Raw genomic sequence first — 22,582 nt, forward strand, 5'->3', positions numbered from 1 at the left:
ACCAATGAACTTCTGCACTTCATGGACTTTTCTATGTACAAGCCCCTAAAATTAGCTGACTTTTTCGATCATATTTAAGTGACATGGTGTTTCATATTCAAGTGGTTGGTTCTGTTTCTCTTTATAACATATTTTAATGGGCAGATGTACTTACTCATTGCAGTATGATTTTGAATTAGATCATGTTCTGAAACACATAATAATCTGGTCTTACTCATCTCTAATTTTTATTTTCATATTTACAGCTAATCTTCGACGTATATCCAGTTTTCTCTTTAGTCCGCAACAAAGTAAGGTTTTTTCTGCTTCTCGACTTTCATTTCTAAACATCTTCGTTTTGATCATGTTAGTACTTGTATTTTTTTAGTAATGGTGTATCACTTTGCATGTATCAATTGCTTACTTTTGTAAGCTTACATTACTCGTTAATCAGGGTTCTTTTTTTCCCCCTTTTTTGGGACTGCATTTGTTATTTTTTTCTAAATCTTTTACATGATTATGATGTCAGGTATATGTAAAAATAGTTGTATGATTAATCTTCCTTATTATTACTGTAGAAAGAGATAGAAGGACTTTATGCTGTTATAATCATCATCATACATAGGAGACAAACTTGAACTAGATTTAAATATATGCCTGAATTTTAGGATCCCATGGATATATTAAATTTTCTTTACGATGATACTAATGGCTAGTAAAATTAGGTTTCCCAACGGGAACACATCCTTGTCTCATATCAGAGTGGTAGACCTGGTCCTGAAATTGTAGTACCTAAGTACCTTGATTCTCCCCATGTGAAGGGTGCTGTGGGTAACTAAATGGTGTTGCTCACTGAACTAGCAGGACCGGAGGTCAGTTATCCTACCATCAATTTTCAGGTCCAGTTAGTAGCTTATTACTTTGGATAACTAGGTTATCCATCATGTAGCCTTGGTCATCATATTAACAGCAAAAATATGTGCGCTACATCTTGCTAGTTAAGGCGATCAGAATGGTTACTGTTACAATTTGAGATTTACGTCATCAACATCGACATAATTGTATTGTTGTTAGATTTCAAACTCTAGTTCCTACATGCAAAATTCTCGTGTTCAATGAGACACAACAAAAAGCAATGTTTATAGGGACATGGCTCATGTACTTTAGTGTATATAAAACCTTAAAATTCTCTGTGTAGTTAGTTATGACCTATGTTTATGTAAGAGCAGATCATTCTCATAAGATTGGTTGCTTTGGAATTGTATCATTTTATAACTAGTGATGGTGCCCTAGTAAGTTGTATGCCTAATTAAACGTCGAATGAATGTATTGTTTACATGTGCAAAACTGTATCGTACTCTGTAAAAGATATTTGATCATGATTTTTAGATCATCTAATGCTAATTGATTTACCTTGATTTCCTCATTATCGACGATCTTTTTGTAATGTTCCGATGTTTTACTTTTTCTTTTTAATTATTGTTTTGCGTCGCAAGTTTGTCATATCTCAGTCTGCAAGGAGAAACCAAAGGAATCTGATTGCCCTGCCATCGAGGATTTCATTATTACGCTTTAGATCTTATGGTTCTGATCTTAATTATCTGTGCATATGTTTATGTTCATCTTTAATCTTCATTTCATCACCTCCTGGGGTTGAAGAAGGTTTTCATATTTACAGCTAATCATGGACGTTTATCCACCTTTTTGTTCAGTCTGCAACAAAGTAAGGTTATTTCTGCTTCTCAACTTTCATTTCTAAACATCTTCACTTTGATGAACATAGTACCTTTATTTTTTCGTAATGGTGTATCACTTTGAGTTTTGTAAAAATCTTAGCTCTAAATCTATGGAATGACTAATGAGTCATGTTTATTTTACAGGTCATTCCCTACTGATTTTCTAAGACTGAATGAAGATATCATGTCACCTCTTGCCGGGAAGACAAGTAACTTTATACTTAAGAGAAGCTATATTTTTGGGAACACATCAAACTCCTTAGTAGGCCAATCTGCAAGTAAAAGAATGTCACATCATCCATCTGTTTTACTCGTTTTAATTTTATTTTTAACGTCCAACAATTGTTTGTTGAAAACTAGGTACTCGTATTGAATTTCTGCTGTGTTTAGATTTTCTTTGTGTTGCTTCCAGTTGCTTGAATGTAATAAATTTTGACCCTGTAATTCTTTTTTGAATGAATAAACCTTATTGTTTGAATGATTGCAGCGTGATAGATCTTATTTTCATTTCAGTTTGAGACTATTAAGTAGCAAATATTATAGCTGAAATGCTCTTCTGTAACAACATAATGGTAGCAAATAGTTGAACCAACATCCACATGCTGGTAATATTCGTGGCAAATTACCACAAACGTGTGCATCCTAGTTTTTAATTAGTCACGGTGGGATCCGTAGCAAATGGTCTTGTACTAATAGAGACGGGACCGAAACCGTGGCTGCCGTCGTGGCAAATAGTATTAGCCACTGGACTATTTGTTACGAGGAGCTTGCCGTGGCGAATTATCTTTTGCCACGGATATTGGATCAACTGCCACGATCTTTTGGCGTGACTAAAACTCAGTATTTTTGTAGTGGATGAGAGGTGAACCTAAGTATCTTTCTTTGGATGACATTGTCTTAACACCAAGAATTTGAGTAAGTGTTTCAGCAACTTCTGGCTTAGTGCTTTTACTGAAGTAAACTGATGATTTCTCAAAATTTATAAGCTGACCTGATTAAGAGCTAAAGTCATTAAGAAGCTCAAGGAGATGATTAACTGATGAAAAATTTGCCTGACTGAAAATCAAGCAGTCATCTGCAAAGAGCAGATGATTGATGGCTAGTGAATGAGCAGCCACTTTAATGCCTTTGATGGTGTTGTTCAGCTGAGATTGTATGAATTGTCTTGACAGAAATTCCATTGCTAGAATGAACAGATAAGGTGACATTGGATCAACTTGTCTAACTCCCCTTGTAGGATGAAACTCTTCACATGGTGAGCCATTTAGAATGACAGAGAGTGAAGTAGTGCTATGCATTGATGAACTAGAGTGCAAAAATATCACAGAAGCCAAAATACCTCAAAACTTTGATGAGAAAATGCCATTCAAGCCTGTCAAAGGCTTTGGACATGTCTAGTTTGAGTGCAAACCAACCTATTTGTCCCCTTTTTTCTTCATTGAATGAATTATCTCTCCTGTGCAATAACTTTATTATCACTTATAAGCCTACCAGAAACATAGGTTGCTTCATAAGGAGAAATGATTTTTCCAATTAAGGGTTTCATTATGCTTACTAAGATCTTTGAAATGATCTTGTAGGAGGTATTACATAGACCAATTGGTCTATAATCAGCTGCACAAGTAGTTTTCTTCTTATTGGGAATTAAGGAGATGTAAGTTTTGTTGATTTTCTTCAAAATATATTGTCTCAAAGAATCTTTTAACTATTCTGCATACATCTTCTCCCACTATGTTCTATTGGCTCTTATAAAATCCATCCTGAAAACCTTCTGGTCCTGGTGCACTCCAATTTTCCATAGATTTGAGAGTACTATGGATATCTTGAGTGGAAGGAATTCTTGTTAAAAGAGCATTATGTTCATCAGTAATCAATGTAGGAATAACTAAGAATAATCTCTCCTCCAGAACAGGATTGGTGGTGGTGCTGATGGACTTGAAATAATCGGTAAGATGCAAAGAAATTTCTTCTATGGAATGTAACCAGTTGTTGTTGTGATCTCTGATAGAATCTATGTTGTTCCTTGCCTTCTTTCTGTTTGCTTTGATATGGAAGTATTTGATGTTGGTATCCATGTCTTTAATGAAATGATCCCTGGATTTTTGCTGATAGAATTCACTCTTCATTCTGTGATGACCTTCTAGTTCTTTATTGATGTAGAAGATTTTATCATGAGTCTCAGCAGTGAAAGGTTGCTCCTGGAGAGTATTGAGTTCTTTTTGCAGTTTGTCTACCTTCTGGTTAATGTCACCAAAGTGTGCTCTATTCCAAATAGATAAATCTCTTCTTGTTGTTTGTAGTTTTTGAGTAAGCCGAAATCCTGGTGAGCCAGTAACAGTAGTGCTCCATGCTTTTTCAATTAACAGGAATACAAGTATTATCATTTAACCAAGTTAAAAAGAACTTAAATGTTTTCCAGCACTTGGGGATATTATCATCTGTGATTAGTAATATTGGGTTGTGGTCACTACCTACTTGAGTAAGATGAAGTAATTTAGAGTTTGGATAATAAGTACTCCAATCTCCATTACCTAATGCTAAATCTATTCTAGATCTTTTAGCACCAGTTCCTAGATTATTACTAGTCTAAGTGTAATCCTTTCCTACAAAACCAATATCTTCTAGACCAATAGATCTAACAATATTGTTGACAAAACCGTCTGAAGAAGAAGAAGAAGGACTCTCAATATTTTCCAGTAAGTGAAAATTCAGATCACCTAGAACAATCCAAGGGGTGTTGATTTCTTCACCTATCTTTTGAATAAAATCCCACTGCTCTTTCTTTTTGTTGTAATTAGAGAACCCATACATACAAGTAAGAACGAACTCAGGTTTACTTTGGTCATATTGAATGACTAAATTGAACATGTTGAGACTAGAGTAAACTAAGTCACATGTGAATCCATTTTTCCAAAGAATCACTAGGCCACCTGAAAGTCCTATCGGTTTTATAAATGCCTGATTTGGGAACTGATGATGGGAAAGAAGGGGTTTTCTTTTTAGTTGACTGATTTTGGTTTCACTTGGGAAAATGATGGCAGGGTTTTGGGTTCTCATTAAATCACTCAGATGGTTTCTGGTGGTAGAGGATTTGAAACCTTGAACATTCCAAAAGAGTATTCTCATATTGACTAAGTGAGTTTTGATTAGATAAGTGGTAAAGGAATGGGTTTGATGGGCATCTAAAAGAAGAAAAACTATGAAAAACTTGTTTATGAGGAAACAAACTTTTAATTGCATGCAAGAATAATGATAAACGTGAAAAGGATTCAGACAATCTAAATGAACTAAATAAACAACTAGAGAAATAACATGGGAATAAATGCGGGTGGTGAGGTTCAGAATTTTATGTAAACTAAGACCAAAAATTAGAAAAAGCAATAAATAAGCATGGAAATTAATGAAATGAGAGATTAAAAGCAGTACGAAAGTGTGGGAAAAAAAGAGAAATAAGAGTTACCTGACTCTCCACCGATGCATTTCCAGCTTGTGTTTCTTGAGTTGTGTACATGTGAGCTATTTGGTTCACTGTGAGGTTATCGTTGTTGGCATTGGTGGGCAAGACTGTACCATCAGTAGAGTTCGAAGATCCCTCATCAGAGGTTCTAATTCTTTTACCTAGTCTCATAGCTTCTTCATTGTTGATCTCCTTATCTTTGAGAAAGTTATTCAAATTTAAGGGGTGCGACAAAAATGGTATTCTTAGCGAACTTCTTTTGAGTTTTCCTTGAGACTGGAGAATTCATATTAGTGCTCGAGGTGATAGTTTTCCTCAAGTTACTAACCTTTCCAAAAAAGTAAGGCTTGTCATGCACCTTTACTAGGAAATTGTCAGCTTCATTACAGGCGACCTTACAGTGCTTGATGACGTAACAGTTGGTGCAAATACCACTTGGTTTCCTTTCATAGTAGAACTTAATCCATTTCGATAGTCCTGCATTGGTAATTTCCTTCACCCCTCTTCTTAAAGGATCAGTAAGGTCAATATTGACACATACCTTGACAGGATCACTCCCATTGGGAATGGCATCCTTTGGTTCAATGGAAACTACTTCTACCATGATTTCACCGATTTTAGTGAAAGATGCAACGTTTATATGTCCCGGCAAGAGAAACTTCAATTGAATACAAAACTATTGAAATTCCCAATGCTTTTCAGTGTACACCATACTTGGTTTATAATCATGAGCCACCAAAAGCTTTTTGTTGATGTGCCAAGGTCGTTTATTATTAACAGTATTGAGTAAATCCCAATTATTAAACTTGAAGATGAAAATATTAGGTCCAATCTCAACAATTCGAAGGCTTTCTTCAGCAATGAATGACCAAGTAAATTTGATGTACTTTTGGACCAGATCGTGATTCATTCTTCCTTCAATAATGACCTTCCCAATCGCAGAGGCTTCCCATTCTTTCTCTCCTTCTTCTTTATTTCAGAGTTATTGTTATTTTGAACAACAATCATTTCTTCAGTATTACCAAGAGCAAGTGTAGCCTGCTTGATTTATTAACCAGTGAACCAACTTCATTGTTTGCTTCGTTCTCCATTGATAACCAAGATAGAGTTTTAGGTTTTTTAGGATTTTGGCTGAGGAACTTTTCTAGAGATGAGATATGAGGTATCTTGATTTTAAATCTAGGAAGGTCAAAGTTCTTGTTTCCTTTTTCTTGGATATTCTCAGTAAAGATAGCATTATTCTTAACAGAACTAACAAGGAAATAACAGTTGGGAATAGATATTCCGGGAATAATGAGAAGCCATAAATCACGGCTGACTTGGTGATAATGGTTTTTGAATTTTTTTGAATGGCAACAAGGGCGGGATGAAACCCTAAGTAGGGAAACTGAGTTGAATTGGTGAACAATTTTCGTATACCAAACGCCATTGATAACCTCACAGATCTTCCATACTGTCAAACGATCGAGAAAAACAAGCTCGGCAAACACCTTGAACACAACCATACAGAAGGCAAACGCCATTAGAGAAACTACAAGCTGCATAAACATTTTTGGATAGAACAAAAAACGTTTAGTTAGCCATGAAAAAAATAAAGAAAAACAAGAATATGTAAACCAATAATCAAAGTAGCAAATTAACAAGAAGAAGTTAGGCAGATAAAGTCATTAGAGAAACAAAACCACAAGGAAATGAAAAAAGATTAGTGAAAATGGCTAAAAGATTGATCGGTAGAGAGAAATGTATGCAACTGAGTTAGACTAGCATTTTTCGCCCGATTTATGTGGTGTTTTTCGTTGTTAACAGTAAATTATGACCTAACTCCAACTCTTGGAATTTTGCATCGTAGAATTTAAGTCGGCTGTCATTAACACAACAAGGAAGTAAAGATGATTGCATGTAGCCCAAGGTGGTTGCTATATGGAACGGACACATAAGATAGGAACTTCTTCTTTTCTTCTCCCCTCTCTCCTAACAAAAAAGTGAAAAAAACAATTCTAGAACTTCTTTTACTTCTTGTTCAGATTTAGTCCTCTTATGTTAAATCTGAGCAAGGATTCTTAGTTTTTATGAATAAAAGTAGATTAGTTTGTAGTTTTAGTTTTGTTTTTGTAGTTTTTGGTGTTTATGGACACATTTCTTCGCTAATTGGGCGATCTTTTCGTCATCTTTAAGACGATTTTCTCTTCGCTCTAATAGCGATTCTCTCAAATCTCCATGGTGTTTCTTGGATTTCTATTCTCGATTCATCAAGGACATCAGTGATTCTGCTCGGATTCTCTTTGGATTCATCTTCAACAAGAGGGATTTAGGGCATCCGGATTCGTTTGGATCTATAAGATTTTGGAAAAATTACTCCATTTTACTCGGAGCATCTCTTATTGAAGAAGATAATTTCAAATGGTCGGAGTTGATTTCGGTTCACACCATCATTCGTCAATACTGCTGGGTACAAAAATTGGTTATTTTTGAAGTGCATGGCTCTTTCTCTTCGCGGTGTATTTGCAATTAATGTCGTCATTTATATTTGGTTTTTGATTATCTTGTATTTTGGTGTTTTTGATAATCTTGTAAGCAATCATGCAATCATTATTTTGATTTGAATAAATTGAAATGTGATTTCCTTAGAAAAGAAGATAGGAACCTGACTTCTTCAATATTCCTTTGAATTTGGTCAAATGTGAATTTTAGGGAATAAATAAAGCTACCACTAAAAAATGAAGCTACCACCCCACCTGCAAGTTCGCCTAAACAAATTAAAAAAATTCCAAGTAAAATCAAATACAACGTAGTTGTAAAATTTCGTCAATAATGTAGTTCCTTCACGGTTGCCACCACCAGCACCCCATTATCGTAAAAATATCCTTTCAAAATGGTAATTTTTCCAATAATTTTGTGCCACTATGGCACTGGTTCTCCCAAATTTTCTTTCACAATCTCACTACAGTGGTGTTTTGTTTTTTTCGGTCATCCCACCCCACCATGGCAGCCGTGTCCTAGTATTTTACCTTCGGTAATAAATTTTGTTTCGGTTGCTTCTATACAAGATTGATGATTATTAGTACATATAACATTGATGATTAGTACATATGACATGACACGTGCGCACGACAGACATATGTACTCATTTTTACCAAGATGTAAACTTCACTCCTGAGACTTGCATTATGCTATTTATCCACCATCAAGTTACACATATCATTTTCAATGATTTAATTAACAATGAAATGCAAATCTTTTACATCCAGTAGCATAATTCTCTGGGCCGATGATGAATTTAGGCCCCTGCTAGCCACTTGTTTCATTAGTATGAATGACTAATACGCCGAAAGTATGGTAATAATCAGGTTGGGCAATTTTTCCTCGAAAATTCTAACATATATATCGGTGAAAACACCCAAGTTAGAATGTAGCCCATTACAACCTAGTTTAGTACTACTGTAGCTTTTAGAAAAATGATCTTTTTGTTGTTCTGTGTTGTGCTGTAGAAAAATAGCAAGTAGTTGTTTGGGAAATTCTGATCTTGAAAAGTATTGTGATTTTAAAAACTAATAAAATTATGTTTGGTAAATTGTTATAGGGAAAATTGGGAATACGTCCCATTTTCACTAATTCGTTTGGGGATCTATCACATAATACCAAATGATAAACACACTTGTCAGTGTATTTAGTAATATTTATGTGATTATAACAGAGTGCACAACCTACGTACCCATGCTCTCAATGGTCTCCTCTCAAACAACTTTGGGACTGACATTCAATATGTCATTCATATTCCTTATGACCTGAACCACACTCCACAGGAGTTTGGTTTCACCATAAGGATATGCACTATACAGAACCCTGAGACTTGCAAATTTTTCTCTGCACTAACTTTTGGATGCTGCAGGAAACAACATTGATAGCAGAGGATACCCAGGCCACTCTGGAGGATGGGAAGCAACAGGAGGTGCAAACCTAGCTTTCAGATGGGCCAAGGAAAAGCAACACATGAACATTGAAGTACATGCTGAATCAAAAGGAAATTCTACTCAGATTTCACTATCTATATCATCAAGAAATTCAAGAAAGATTTAATCCCAGTTACTATGATCATCTAAGAAACAATGTTGAAGATTATAGCTCAAGAATCAAGCCTATCACTTTTGTGTTAAGTAGTCTTAAGTTAATCCACAGACTTTATAATTTGGAAGCACTTAATTTAGCTATCTTATGTAAAAACAATGAAAGCAGGCTTATCATAAGCACTGCTACCCCTTTGTATGGTCCTTAGTTTCTTTTTCTAAGGTTTTTCTGGCAAAAAAAAATAAAAAAAATTATGGAATCTATCCTAGTGAGAGAAGAAAACTGTTAACTAGTTAATATTCCACGTGCGCGGGATAACAAGTGTTGTGACTTTACATTTCTGCCCTTATTGTTCAGACAATTAAATGATAAGACCATGACTTAGAGGTATAATCTCGCATGAACTGCAAATAAATTGGGATTTTGTGCTCCAGTGCGGATACATAGAAGCACCAAGACGACACTACGACAAAGAAATTGGTATTGCAACATAATTAAACATCTGTAACTATATAGTTGGAATTCGACTAGTCATTGGATTGATTCCAGGCGCGATACATGTCCGGAAACGGGACAAAATTTGATTCTATGAAATTAAATGAATGTGATAGGCGGATTTTCTAGGGAAACAATCGAAAGTGGGCATATTTTCTGTAGAACTATGTATTACAAATTTACAATCAATCAATATCAGTACTTTCAACCCAATCAAAGGATTAAGGTTGTTGATCCCTAATCTTAGTCTCAATCACGGGCATATAAGAAGAACACCATACTGTTCTGGGGATTAATAATCACATCAGGGAGAAGATGGTTTTTATCAGCTGATGATCGTGGTTAGTATTGTTGTAATAGTCTTGCAAAGAAGATGGTAAGAATCGTGGTTACACCATACTGTTTTGGGGTTTTATAATCAAATCAGGGAGAAGATGATTTTATTATCAGATCGTGGTTAGTATTGTTGTAATAGTCTTCCAAAGAAGACGGTAAAAATCGAGGTTACACCAACCTGTTACTTGCTTGGATGCCATCAATAAACTCAACTCACTGTTGGGTGACCGATAAGGACAGAACTGTAACATCACAACACTTGTTGTTCCACACATGTGGGATATTACCTGGTTAACAGTTTTCTTCTCTCGCTAGGATAGATTTCTTAATTTTATAAATTTCTTAACTTTTTTCATCATGGGATAGATCCCCAAACGAATTAGTGAATTAGTGAAAGTGGGACAAATTCCAAATTTTCCAATTGTTTTATGATGTATTGTTCATATAACTAATGACAAAAGTAGACAGCCCAAAATTTTGTACTTTCATATGCATCCCAAAATCATCAATAAAAGTAATATTTTATAAGATAAATCCAAATAATTTCTAGTAATTTCATTGCCTTAAAAGAAAAATCTATTTAAAAATTAGATATTAGTACAGTACTAATTTATTTTAAACAAGAAGGATAATTACGCATTCATCGAACTTTCAGCGATTTGATCTCTCAAAATTTCCATTTTTTTGATTCGGGGCTATTAGTACTGGAGTCATGATTATTTTCATCTTCTTCTTCAGTAACATTATCATACTCCATGTGCAGCATCTTTGAAATGTCTATCACCAATAGCGGGTCTTTATGTAGTTGTTAGTGTGACCTACTAGAGGCATGTCTGTGGTTGTGACCAACTCTTTCTTTTTTAGAAACTATTTCGAGGGGTACTTATGTACTTTGCTAGGAACCCTAAATAGGGTTGATTTCTTTCTTGTATTATTAATTAATAAGACAAGACCCAAATTCTTTTTCCCAGTTTTTCTCCCACAGCCGTACACTTCATTCCCCTTCGATTTTCTTCCAACGCATAAAACCAATGGTAAATAGTATGTTGGTTGAGAAATTCCATTTGATTCTAAGATTTATACGCAAAAAATTGAAAGCAAGCTGACGGTGGTGATATCTTTTCATATTGCATATCACATGTAACCTTACTGCTTGATCTTATAAAGTTGTAAGTATAATGCACATCTAATGTACATATGACTTGATGTTTCTTTACGTCGTGAGTTTTGTGTACATATCGTCATATCCGTACTTTAGTTTGAGAACTCATAGTGTAGATCTTGTTTTCTCTTTGTCGATTTACATTGTACCTTACAGCCATGTGACTTATGATTTTTTTTTTCCTTCTAATTAACACGTTAATGAGCCTACTCTCATGGTCTTTTTTTTTTTTGATCGGTTCTCTCAGCCTGGTCTTAGAAATTTCTATTGTGAGATGAACTTTATCATCTGATCTTAGATCCAACTCCCAGGTTGAACACCATAGATCCTCTATTCCGAAATAGTACTAAGAAATAAAAAACAGAAAATATAAGAATGAAAAATCCTTGACATAATTTTTATAAACTTTATCTTAGAATAAATGGTTCGACAACTAATCATCCTACGGAATTATATATTATGGTATTATCAATGGGCTATTTCGTAGTCAAGCTCAAATCAAAGAGCCTCTCGCATAAACTCGAGTCCCTCACTACTATGAAAGAGATCTATCGAATTAAAGAAAATCGAAGGAACTATAATCTCTTTTACTAATAATCCAGATACACCTTTAATCTCTGTCACTCATTCTGGTGGTGTGCGGCAGCCTCCTGCTGCTCTGCCAACTCTGTCTGCTGAGCTGTCAACTATGTCTGCTGATCTGTCTGTCTCCTGAAGTGTCAGACGATCCTGATAACGTGTCAAATCAGCCAGCTGTCGTGTAAGACTAGACTGCTGAAGTCTCAGGCCTTCCAGCACCCGCTGGTGTCTCAGCTCTGCCATCTGACGTCGCCCTGCCAGCTCTTCCTGCTGACGTGCCAGCTCTGCTGACTCCTGCTGTTGTGCCAGATGCTCCTGCTGACGCGTCAGGTTTGCCTCCTCCTGCTGACGTGCCAGGTCAGCCGCATCCTGTCGACGTGTCAGATCTTCCTGCCTATGTGTCAGATCTGCCTGTTGTAGCGTCAAGTGTTCCTGCCGACGTTGCCAAACTGCATGCCGTCGTGTCCATCAGTCCTGCCGATCTTTCAACACCGCCTGCTGACTTGTTAACTTTGCTTGCCGACGCGCCAGGTTTGCTTCTAGACGCGCCTCCATTTCATCCCTATGAATCTGAGCTTCGATACGGATCATGGACCACAGAAATCTCCTCACTGTTTCTGTAAGTGTCAACCCTAACATGATCCATGGGCTGGTAAATGTGTGGGGAGATTGTCGGGCGGTCCAGCCGATCCGTCCAACGAAATCCAAGGCCACAAAGGCGTAATACCACAGCACAATGTAAATGTAATTAAATTTAGACAAAATAACTCTAATCTTTTTTATTAACATGTTATACTGTATATGAATTTGGGTATTAGTTTCGGTTCTTACCCATTTCTGATTAACTATTATACATGAAGCGACATTTGGTGCACCATTCAACCAAGTCCAATTCCTGAAAATATTTGAATAAATGACAAATAAGTAAATGGAAGAAAAAATATTCTAAGGTACTGATTATTATAGGACAGAAATGCATAGACATTAAATACTTCGTTAAAACAAGTAGTAGTATGTTGTTTCAAGGTTGCTATTAGCGGTCGTGTACTAGAGAGCCATGTCAAGGGTTAATGCTATTGTTCCAATCGTTTAATTGCGTGTCTGACCGCTTTTCCGCCTTCCTCCTTTTCTCCGCAACCACAAACTTTTCTCTTTCTTCTCCATTATTAACTCTTCTTTTCTCTATTTTTTTTTATACCAACAAAATTTTTATTGATTAAACTCTTCCAGACACTTAACAATGTCTGGAGTAAAATTTGAAACAAAAGAGAGACTTCTAGCTTTTCTTGCTAACTCTTTTTTTCTCTATGAAAACAGATATTTTTCCATGTCGAAGAATCATTAGATCTTATCTTAGTGTCTCCCTTAAAATCCTTATTGAAATTTAAGGCAAAATCAAATTAAAGTAATTGAAAGCTCATTAATCCAAGAAATTGAAAACCTGTAAGAACTTGTTTTTATTCTGTGCACCAAAAGATTATTATCCCTCCGATTTGATTTTCCATGATAAATAAGCTTTTGACTAGTGGCTTGGTATTCACTGATTTTGTTGGAAAATAAGAAATCAAAGCTCGGTTCTTGAGTATTTCACGGTACAACCAGTTCAAATCGACAGATTAATGAGATTTGTTAATTCTGGATCTTGTTCTTTCTCTAGATACTATTTGATCAACTCTCTATGATTGGGGGATCCTTAATTATGTTACTGGTTCTATTTGGGGTTTGTACTGCTTCAAATCTGATGTCCTTGTTAAACGATACATAGAATAATACAGAGATTAGTAGAGATCTTTTTCACAAAGCAGAAGTAGAAGAAGACAGAGAACATCGAAAATTTAAGAGATCAAATTTCTTTTTTGAATTAATCAGAGATTGAGAAACATTATGCGAGAATTGGTATGTTAACTAGATCTTGCTCTCATAGCCATCTGTCCGCTGATTTAGAGAATTTTATGAAAAATCAACACCATTTTCGATGTTTAGTGAATTTCTGTTCTTCATTGTTCTTGGGCTGTTCTTAAAGTTTTAGAAAATTTTGGTTTTTCGATCTGTAAAATTTGGTGGTGTTTAGACAGTTTGTTGTGAGGGTGATTTGGATACTAATAACACCAGACATACTAAGGGGCAGCCTCATTTAATTCAGTGTAACCGTGTGGCTTACTCCTCCGATTCAGAGGGTCTGGTACAGTATACTCCCGTGTCTATTACAATACCTAATACCTATAATAATTACCATTTAAAAAATAACTTAAATAGTACTCCCTCCGTTCTTTTTTAATAGGCCAGTTTCTATAAATAAAAGTTTCAAAAAAATAGGCAAGTTTCCTAATTGGGAAAATCAAATGTTATTTTAATTTTTGGGACCACTTTTCTCTTAACTTCTTTTGATGACAAGTGTCATGTGGACCACTTCACTTTACTTCTTTTGCTAATAAGTGTCATGGGGACCATTTCACTTCACTTCTCTTATTGACAAGTGTCATGAGGACCACTTTCAATGATTAGTTCTTTTAATTTCCTTAAATTTCACTAAAAACAAAACTGGCCTATTAAAAAATAACGGAGGGAGTAATAGTTTATTTTGAGTAGTAAATAAACTTACCTTGCATCCCAGTCGACTGCGAGGTCCCATGCGAAGCACAAAGCAGTGTTCGCAAGTGCAAAGTAAAACCACCATGTACCAAATTGTGCTCTCCAATTCTTCTCCTCCTTTATCAAAAATTTCATTGATGAAAGGCTAGTTACCACAATAGTGAGCCCATGTTTGAATGCTGTAAGATATGTAACACAACCAATGTTACTCCAATAGTAAATATTTAGCGGGTAAAATACATGATTAAATTAGAATATAAAGTATACAAACCATTGAGAAACTGAAGCCGTTGATTTTCCCTACTATAGCCAACCATCAAGCTCTGAATGAGTCGATATCCAAATGGAACACAAGTCACGACTAGGCAAAGAATAAGGCGTAAATGTGATTTGGGTCCAAAAAGTGATGCTTTACCACCAAGAAGGTACACAATGGTGAAGATGGCGGCCAACATGTCCGACAGCACCTAAAGATCTCATCATACAGTTAAACTTGTTCCATAGAAAAACTTTCATGTTTCAACGATACTAAAGCTTTACTTCTGTGAGACTGTGATAACATGCATCAAAAAAATTATATGGGCTACAAACTCGATAACTAAACTTGGGCTTAATACAGTTTTTTCATATTGGGCCGTGAACATGGAGAAAAGATTGGACCTTTTAGAAGAGATAAAACTATACCACAAGAAATTTCATAAGAAATGTTAAACTTTAATGGGAAAATTGTTTTCCATGGGACTTCCCAATCAAAATCAAATCTTGCATTAATAATACTTTAAAATTTGTATGGAAATTAATAATACTTTAAAATTTGATAAACCAATTATACCTTTCTAAAGAGCAAGACATCCCACATTGTTTGACATTGAGTTGTAAGAGAGGTTTTGTTCGTGACATACATTATTACCACATATACAAGTGGTAGAATGTAAGCGGCTATCTGGAAAAAAAAATTCCAATACATATTGTTAACAATCATTTTACAATTACATATATTAAAAGTAAAATTTGAAATCATCGAAATTCTAGAGTCATACCACCACAGGAATTGATCTATTTTACAAGAAATGCCAAGCCAACAAACCAACATCACAAACGACCATCACTATCGCCAAGATCAAACTACGAAGTGGTGTGAGAACCTGATCATCGCCAAGACCCAACGCTTGACGGTAATTCACATTGTAAGTCTGAAGAACCCACAACAGCACAGTCCATCCAACAACTCCTAGTGTCTAAAGACAAAAGTATAAAACATGATAAGTGACAAATTCTTGTGATCAGAGTGTATTCTTGATCCAATTATAACTAACTTTGTAATTGCAGGAAATCCTACACTACACTCCTCACAAGATTTCAATAACATTCAACTCATTTTAGATTAACAATCTTAATTTTATTGATGAATCTTTGAACAATCTTACAAGAAAAGATAAAGGAATCAAGAATAACCACTGCTCTAGATTTTCTCTCTCCTATTTACTTGCTTCTCATTCAGAAAAGATATTTCCATTTCCTTTACAACTGAGCGGCTATTTATATGGAATTACATAGTGGATGACAGCTAATATGTCCTTTATTTTCGGATATGGTTTGCGACATTCTCTCGAGCTTACAAATGTTAATCTCGCAAACTCTCTAATTTTCGCAGGACCGTCACATTTTTCTCATGACTTAGTTGACGTCATTTATTATGTCATTTCTGAAATTGTTCTGCGACGTTGTTGTGTTGTGTTGTTGATAATTTCGCTAAGGCATTATTGCTGCGAGATTCTGATCCTACATCTTGCCTCTTCTCATATCTTCTCTGCGAAGTAGAGAACGATGTGAGAAATACCGCAGCTGTCCATCTCTTCATATTCTGCATTTATCACACGTATCCTTTCTTCCATCTATTTCTTGACACGTCTTCTGTAACCGCTGCTTTTCAACCGCTTACGTCTTTTCGCATTAATGGTATTTATTTCTTCGAGTAAAAAAAAAATCTTCTTTATATTCTTCTTACTCTTCTTTCCATTTTCTTTTTACTTTCTCTCCTCTTTTTACTTTCTTATCTCTGCAACTCTATTTTTCTTCCGTAAGTTCTGCTACTGTAATTCTTCCCTCTTCAATCTTCAATCCTTTTATCCATTCCCATACTCTATATTCAGAAATGCCTCCAAGTTGCCTTAAACATGAGAAAAACTTAAAAGACATTCAAAAAGATCTTGTTAAGAAAGGTTTCACACTTTCTACCATTCCTGATGAAAGTGCCAAGTCAATTCTTTCTATCAAACTTTTCTCTGATCAACATTGTGATGATTAATCAATCATAATTTTGCGAGGTCAAATTCTCGCAGGTCTCCCCATTCCTCTTTATGACCCAGATATTCCTCTGTTCTATGAAATTCTCGCTCACTCGGGATTTTCGCGAGCTACCTTCCAATTGAGTGGGGATTGCATCCGTATGATGCTGGAGTTCGCTAACCGTGGTGCTGGTAAAGGATCTCCTTACTCCAAAGAACTTAGGGATCCTAAATTCGCAGACTTGGAGATAATTGCTGAAAAAGACACAGTAGCGAGTTTCTTTGAAAATTATGAATTGATCTCCATGAAGAAAGAGAATACTCGCTGGGGTATTCGCTTGAAAAGGAAAGATAATATTTATGAAGCTAAAATACTCATGCAAGACATTGATTGGCACTCTGGTAAGAACACAACTCCTCGCCAATCCAAAGATGATAAATGGTGTGTTTTTCCCTTGATGCTGAAAGGACCTTACATTGCTGGGTCAAATGTTCTTCCTGAGAATCTCACTTCCTATCAACCTTGGCTATTCTCTTGGCCCGAGAAGGAGAAAGAGGTATATCTCTTCCAGTTTCACCCACTTTACATTTCTTTATTTATCTTTATTTTATTTTTTTTGTTCGCTGATTCTTGCGAAATCCTACAGATACAGAAACTGAAAGATAGCTATCACAGGACTGGGAAGGCTAGTACCTTGTTAGCTCTTCGCTCATACACAAATGAGGTAAGAAATATTCTCTTATGATTTTAAACAGTATATTTTTGCCTCTATTTCTTATTTCTATCTGTGTGTGAAGATTATTGCTGAAATAGAAGAGTCTGCCAATGTTGCGAAGACTGGTGATAAAGGTAAAGGTGCTCTTCGCAGGGAAAAACCAATTGCTACTCCTTCAAAGAAGAGAAAAACCCGTTATTCCTCTCCTTCAAATATTCCTTCTCATGAAAATTCCTAGAGTGATGAGGATGATGAGGATAATGATGACCTTGCTACAAATGAAGATTTTCCATCTGAATCTTCTATGGCTAAGCTCTCTGGCCTCTTTTCTGATTCTTTGCAAGGAATGGGAGATAGTAAATTCGCTAATACCTGCAAATCTCTCACTACAATTTGCGATGTTCCTTTACTGGATGGTGATAATTCTCTTCGCGGAGTTTCTAGATCGATTACTCCTAACTTCCTGCATTCTCTCAATAGTCTGGTATGCTTTCGTATTTTTACTTCTTCATTACTGTGACTCAAAATCTCTTTCTATTTTAATATTTTTTACATTTTATCGCAGGCTGGAAAAGCTTCTTTCATTGTTGCCTCAGATCTGGAGAGGAGATGCGAAATTCTTGAAAAGAAGAATCTTCAATTTCGTGCAAAGAATGAGGAATTGGAAATTGAAGTCAAAGATCTCCGCGAGAAGAACAAACAACTAGAAATTGATTCTTCTTCGTACAAGAATAAAATCTCTAGTCTTCAGCAAGCTAATAATCAACTCTATGGTATGTTACTTTTCTCCTTTCCCTTCATTCATTCATCCTATTATTTTATCTTATTTAATTGATCCATTTTGCAGACATTTATGGTCTTTCTGACGAAGCTACCATTCTTCGTTAATTTCCTAATGCCTTGGATAATGATACTCTTCTTGAGCTTAATAAATCTTTAAATAGTTTCTCAAATGATAAATTTCATCTCTTTCTCTGAATGAACTGAGATCCAAATTTCGCCTCTTAGAGATTGACCATAGATCTAGTTTAGGCTTAGCCAACCGATTTAAGCGTCTCTTTCTTAATTCTAAAGAGAAAATCAATGAGCTAAGAACCAAAATTAGCGGTCTCGATGATAAGGATCGCATCTCTGATCAAGGTGCTAAGGCTTTGGCGAAATTCCAAGAGACCCTTCTTGAAGTTCAACTTGAACGAGATGAAGCTAACCGCAAGAATACCGAGCTCTGCGAAAGAGAAAACCAAATTCGTTCTCGTCTCTTTATAAATAATGAGGATGAATTCGCTTGGGCTGAAAATCTTAGACGATGAGAAAAGATTTAGGTGTAAATGTTAGTCTCCAAGTTGAGCATACAGCCTTGATTAGAGATATGATTTCTGACAGAGAAGGTTATTAACTGTTCTTCTTCACTAATCTTTTGTTTCTTATGAATTTTCATCAAGTTATTAATTGATTGCCTTTTGCTCGCAGATTCTGAAAGTAGATATCGCGAAAGAATTGAGGAACTTGAAGCTGAAAAAGAGGAACTCGCAAAGAATCTTTCTTCTCGCAACGACAAGTATTCTAGATTAAAGAATCAAATCAAGATCACTGTTGCGAACTTTAAGAACGATGCTCTGCATTTTCGCAATCAAACTATTCAAATGGTTTGTGATGACCATAGTATTCCTCATCTGATTATCCTTGTCTCTTGGAGGAGATCCCAAAGAACATTCCTAGTCTGACTATCTGATAGCGAAGCTGATGATGAAGAATCTGATGGTGATGAAGGTTCTGATGGAGATAAAGTTCTGATGCAGAAAAGGGAACAAGTCTGATGAAGATGATGAAGGATCAACTAAGAAGTAGTCTTTGTTTCTTTCTTTAATCTTCTGTAATACTTGTACATTTATTCCTCCTTTCTGTATATTTGCGAATTCTTTTGGTTCTTCATATTCCTTAATATATGAATTTCTTTCATTTTGACCTGCATTCATTAAAACAATTCTTCCTTGCAATATAGTTAATCAATATAATCATTAATTTTTTAATTTTTGCATAAATCTATCTTGTGGAGACAAATAACATTTTCTAATTTCATTCATTCCCATACTTGCCTCTGTTATTTGTATCCAAATGAGAGATTTTTCTTATTTTGTGCCTCAACTTCGCAGTTGTTTATGTTTAATTTCGCAATCATATGCAAAGTGAATTTTGATTCTTTTCAAAATTTCATCCCTGTGTTGTCTTATTTTGCCTTCCTAGTTAAAGGTCTTATTATGCCACATCTTGTCATTGCGACAAAATCGCAGGACGTCCTTGCACTTTCATGCAAAAACCCATTGATTTTTCCTTAAATTTTTTCTTTTGTATTATGGCCTCTTCAGGAATGTTACGACAATATAACAGGCCTAAATATTCTTGCGAAAATAAAGGCCCATTACATTGTCGTCTTGCGACGAAATCGCAGGACGTCTTCGTACTTTCATGCGAAAACCCATTGATCTCGTCTTATTTTTTTCTTTAGTATTATTGCCTCTTCAGGATTGTTGCAAAAATATGACAAGCCTTAATACCTTTGCGAGTAAAAAGCCTCATGACATTTGCGTCTTAAGACACTTATCAGCTCCCTAATGGAGGGTGCCGCCCTTATCTCCCCCTGGTTTCCCCTTCAAGGAGGCGTACTTCTACCATACAAGGTTAGATCCTCCCATCCAGTCTTAAAAACAACCAGTCGTTTTCGCAGCCTCTTATCCCTTTTACCTATATGGTTTATGGTTACGAGACTGCGCCCTAAGTGGGGTTTTCTTCGGGCCGAGTGCAGTATAATCCAAGACTTGTCAAGAATGGCAAGGTACGCTCCAGACGCCACTGGCACTATTGACTCAACCGTGTACCTCGGCGCCCTGATAAGATTCTGCACTCCTTGGGAGAGTTCTTATTACCTTAGTCGCCCAACCTAAGTCATATGCTTAAGCTGAGAATCCAAGGTGCCTCTCCCAGAAGGGCTTTATTGACCCCAAATCTCTATGACTTAGGTTCCGGTGGCGGTGTAGCCTTTCCCTGAGCCATGCAACAGGTACCCCCTTATATGACGTACTTTAGGTCTTATATTTTCCTCTTGCGAAATTGTATTCGCGAACTAGGGTGTGCGCCATAAAGGTTCGCCCCTTTCTCTTTTGTCATTGTTCTCTGATTGTCTTTTGTAGAATTCATTATCTCTGCGAGATTCTTGCACATCATCATATTGTACTTGCATTTCGCAATCTCAATTTTTTCATTCAATAAAATGTATTTTTAAGAATTTTATTTATTGCGAGAGTGTCGCAACAAATCAATCATTCATACATTACCTTTGCTATCCTCCGCTTCTTTGTTATTTTCTTCTATTGCTTCCTTAGTAGTGGTATGTTCACCATTTTTTATTCTGAGCTAACATTAGTTTCGCAACATCTCTTCTTCTTTTCTTTTGATTGCATCCACCACCAACCTCTCACTCCAGTGTGTCTCTTTGATTTTGTGTCGCCAACTTTCCTTCTTATTTGCTCTTCCTTCGCAGGATTCTACCTCAGTTTCATAACACCTCTTTCCTTCAACCCAATCTCCCTTTATGATTCTTATACCGCTGGAGTGAGGGAATTTGATGCACTGGTGGAAAGTTGAAGCTACACCTAGAATCCCATGTATCCAAGGTCGACCAATTAATGCATTGTAGGGTGATTCTACATCAACGACACAGAATAGGATTTCAGAAGATATTCCCTTCAACGGAATTCGCATAGTAACCTCCCCTTTAGGCTTGTTGGCAGTACCATTAAAACCATATATCTTATATGTTGATGGTATAAGATCATCATCTCTTCCTCCCATAGTTTTATAAGTATGATAAAATAAGATGTTCACAGAGCTTCTAGTATCGATTAGAATCCTATTAATTTCCCATGGATCTTCAGCTTCATCATCCTCATCTTCTTTCGGTTTTGGATTAATTTATAATTTTACCACAAATGGATTTTCATGTACCTCTACACCTTCGGGGACTTCTTCTGCGGTAAAATAAATAGTCTGTTTCTGCCATTCCTCTAGTGGCGAGATTTTCGCAATATTCATAATTTCTCTTCCATCATTATCTCTTGCGAACACTCTACTCAAAACATTGTCATGAAAATCTTCAATTGTCTTGTATGAATGTACGATAGAGTGACAGAATAGATTCTTTGCTTTTGCACCAACTTCTATGAAGAATGTTTCCTTCTTTTTCATCGTGTTTACTTTGTGATGCTCTGGTGGTGGTGGAAATGGTTTAGATTGTGGGTTCCCTACCAAAAAGTGGTTTAGTTTTCCTTGATATATCATTCTCAGAATAATTCTTTTTACATTTATGCAATCATTTGTAGTATGTCCATGAAAATGATGATAAGAACAGAATTCATGACTTCTGTGGTTTGGAGGTGGTTCTGTTCCCATGTTCCATGGTGTTGGTATATTCTCCATCAAAATTATAGTTTCCCATATTTTCTCCACACTTGCATTTAGAGGTGGCATCTTTATTTCTTCCCATACTACCTTGTGACCTCCTTGTCCTCTATTATAGTTTTGTCTTTGACCTCCATAAGTTTCTTGCGGCTGATCGAGTATTTGAATTTTGTTATTTCCACCATGATTGTAGAAATTTCTTTCTCTTTCATACTCCTATTGATCTTGACTTCCCATAGCCACCAGTTTCTGTTGATTGTTTCCCATCACCTTTTCTTGTTGTACTTGCGAAGTGCTCGCCACCGTGTTTATTAGTTTGGGTAATAAGCTTGCATTTGTTGTTTGTGAACTGGTGTTCGCAACCGAATATGATCCCATTTCATTTTGCCTTTCCTCTAGAGCAATATATTCTTCCTGAAGTTCTAACAATTCAGTCATTGTGATTGTATTCTTGACTCTGAAAAATTTGGATATACAATAGGTTGGTTGCAAACATAGCATTGATAAATGATAAGATAAGATATCTCTCATCTACACGGCCAGACATTTCGCTACACATAGTCCTCCATCTTTTAGTTAGGTGCTTCAAACTTTCGCCCATCCTATGTTTTAATCAAACACGTCTTCAATACCAGGTCGCGAAGAATTATTACTTATATATGCCCCAAGGAATGTAGTCTGCAAATGATTAAAGGATGTTATTGTATTCTTTGGTAGACCTT

General features: G+C 35.9%; 1 protein-coding gene across 1 annotated transcript; it reads right to left on the minus strand.

The window, feature by feature from the left end:
• Positions 1–3,451: 3,451 nt before the first annotated feature.
• Positions 3,452–4,099, minus strand: LOC113272082. Its single transcript, XM_026521988.1, has one exon. The coding sequence runs from the start codon at positions 4,097–4,099 to the stop codon at positions 3,452–3,454; it is 648 nt and encodes a 215-aa protein (XP_026377773.1).
• Between the last annotated feature and the right edge of the window lie 18,483 nt (positions 4,100–22,582).

The sequence above is a fragment of the Papaver somniferum genome, chromosome 4, assembly GCF_003573695.1.
Source record: "Papaver somniferum cultivar HN1 chromosome 4, ASM357369v1, whole genome shotgun sequence".
Taxonomy (NCBI): Eukaryota; Viridiplantae; Streptophyta; class Magnoliopsida; order Ranunculales; family Papaveraceae; genus Papaver; species Papaver somniferum.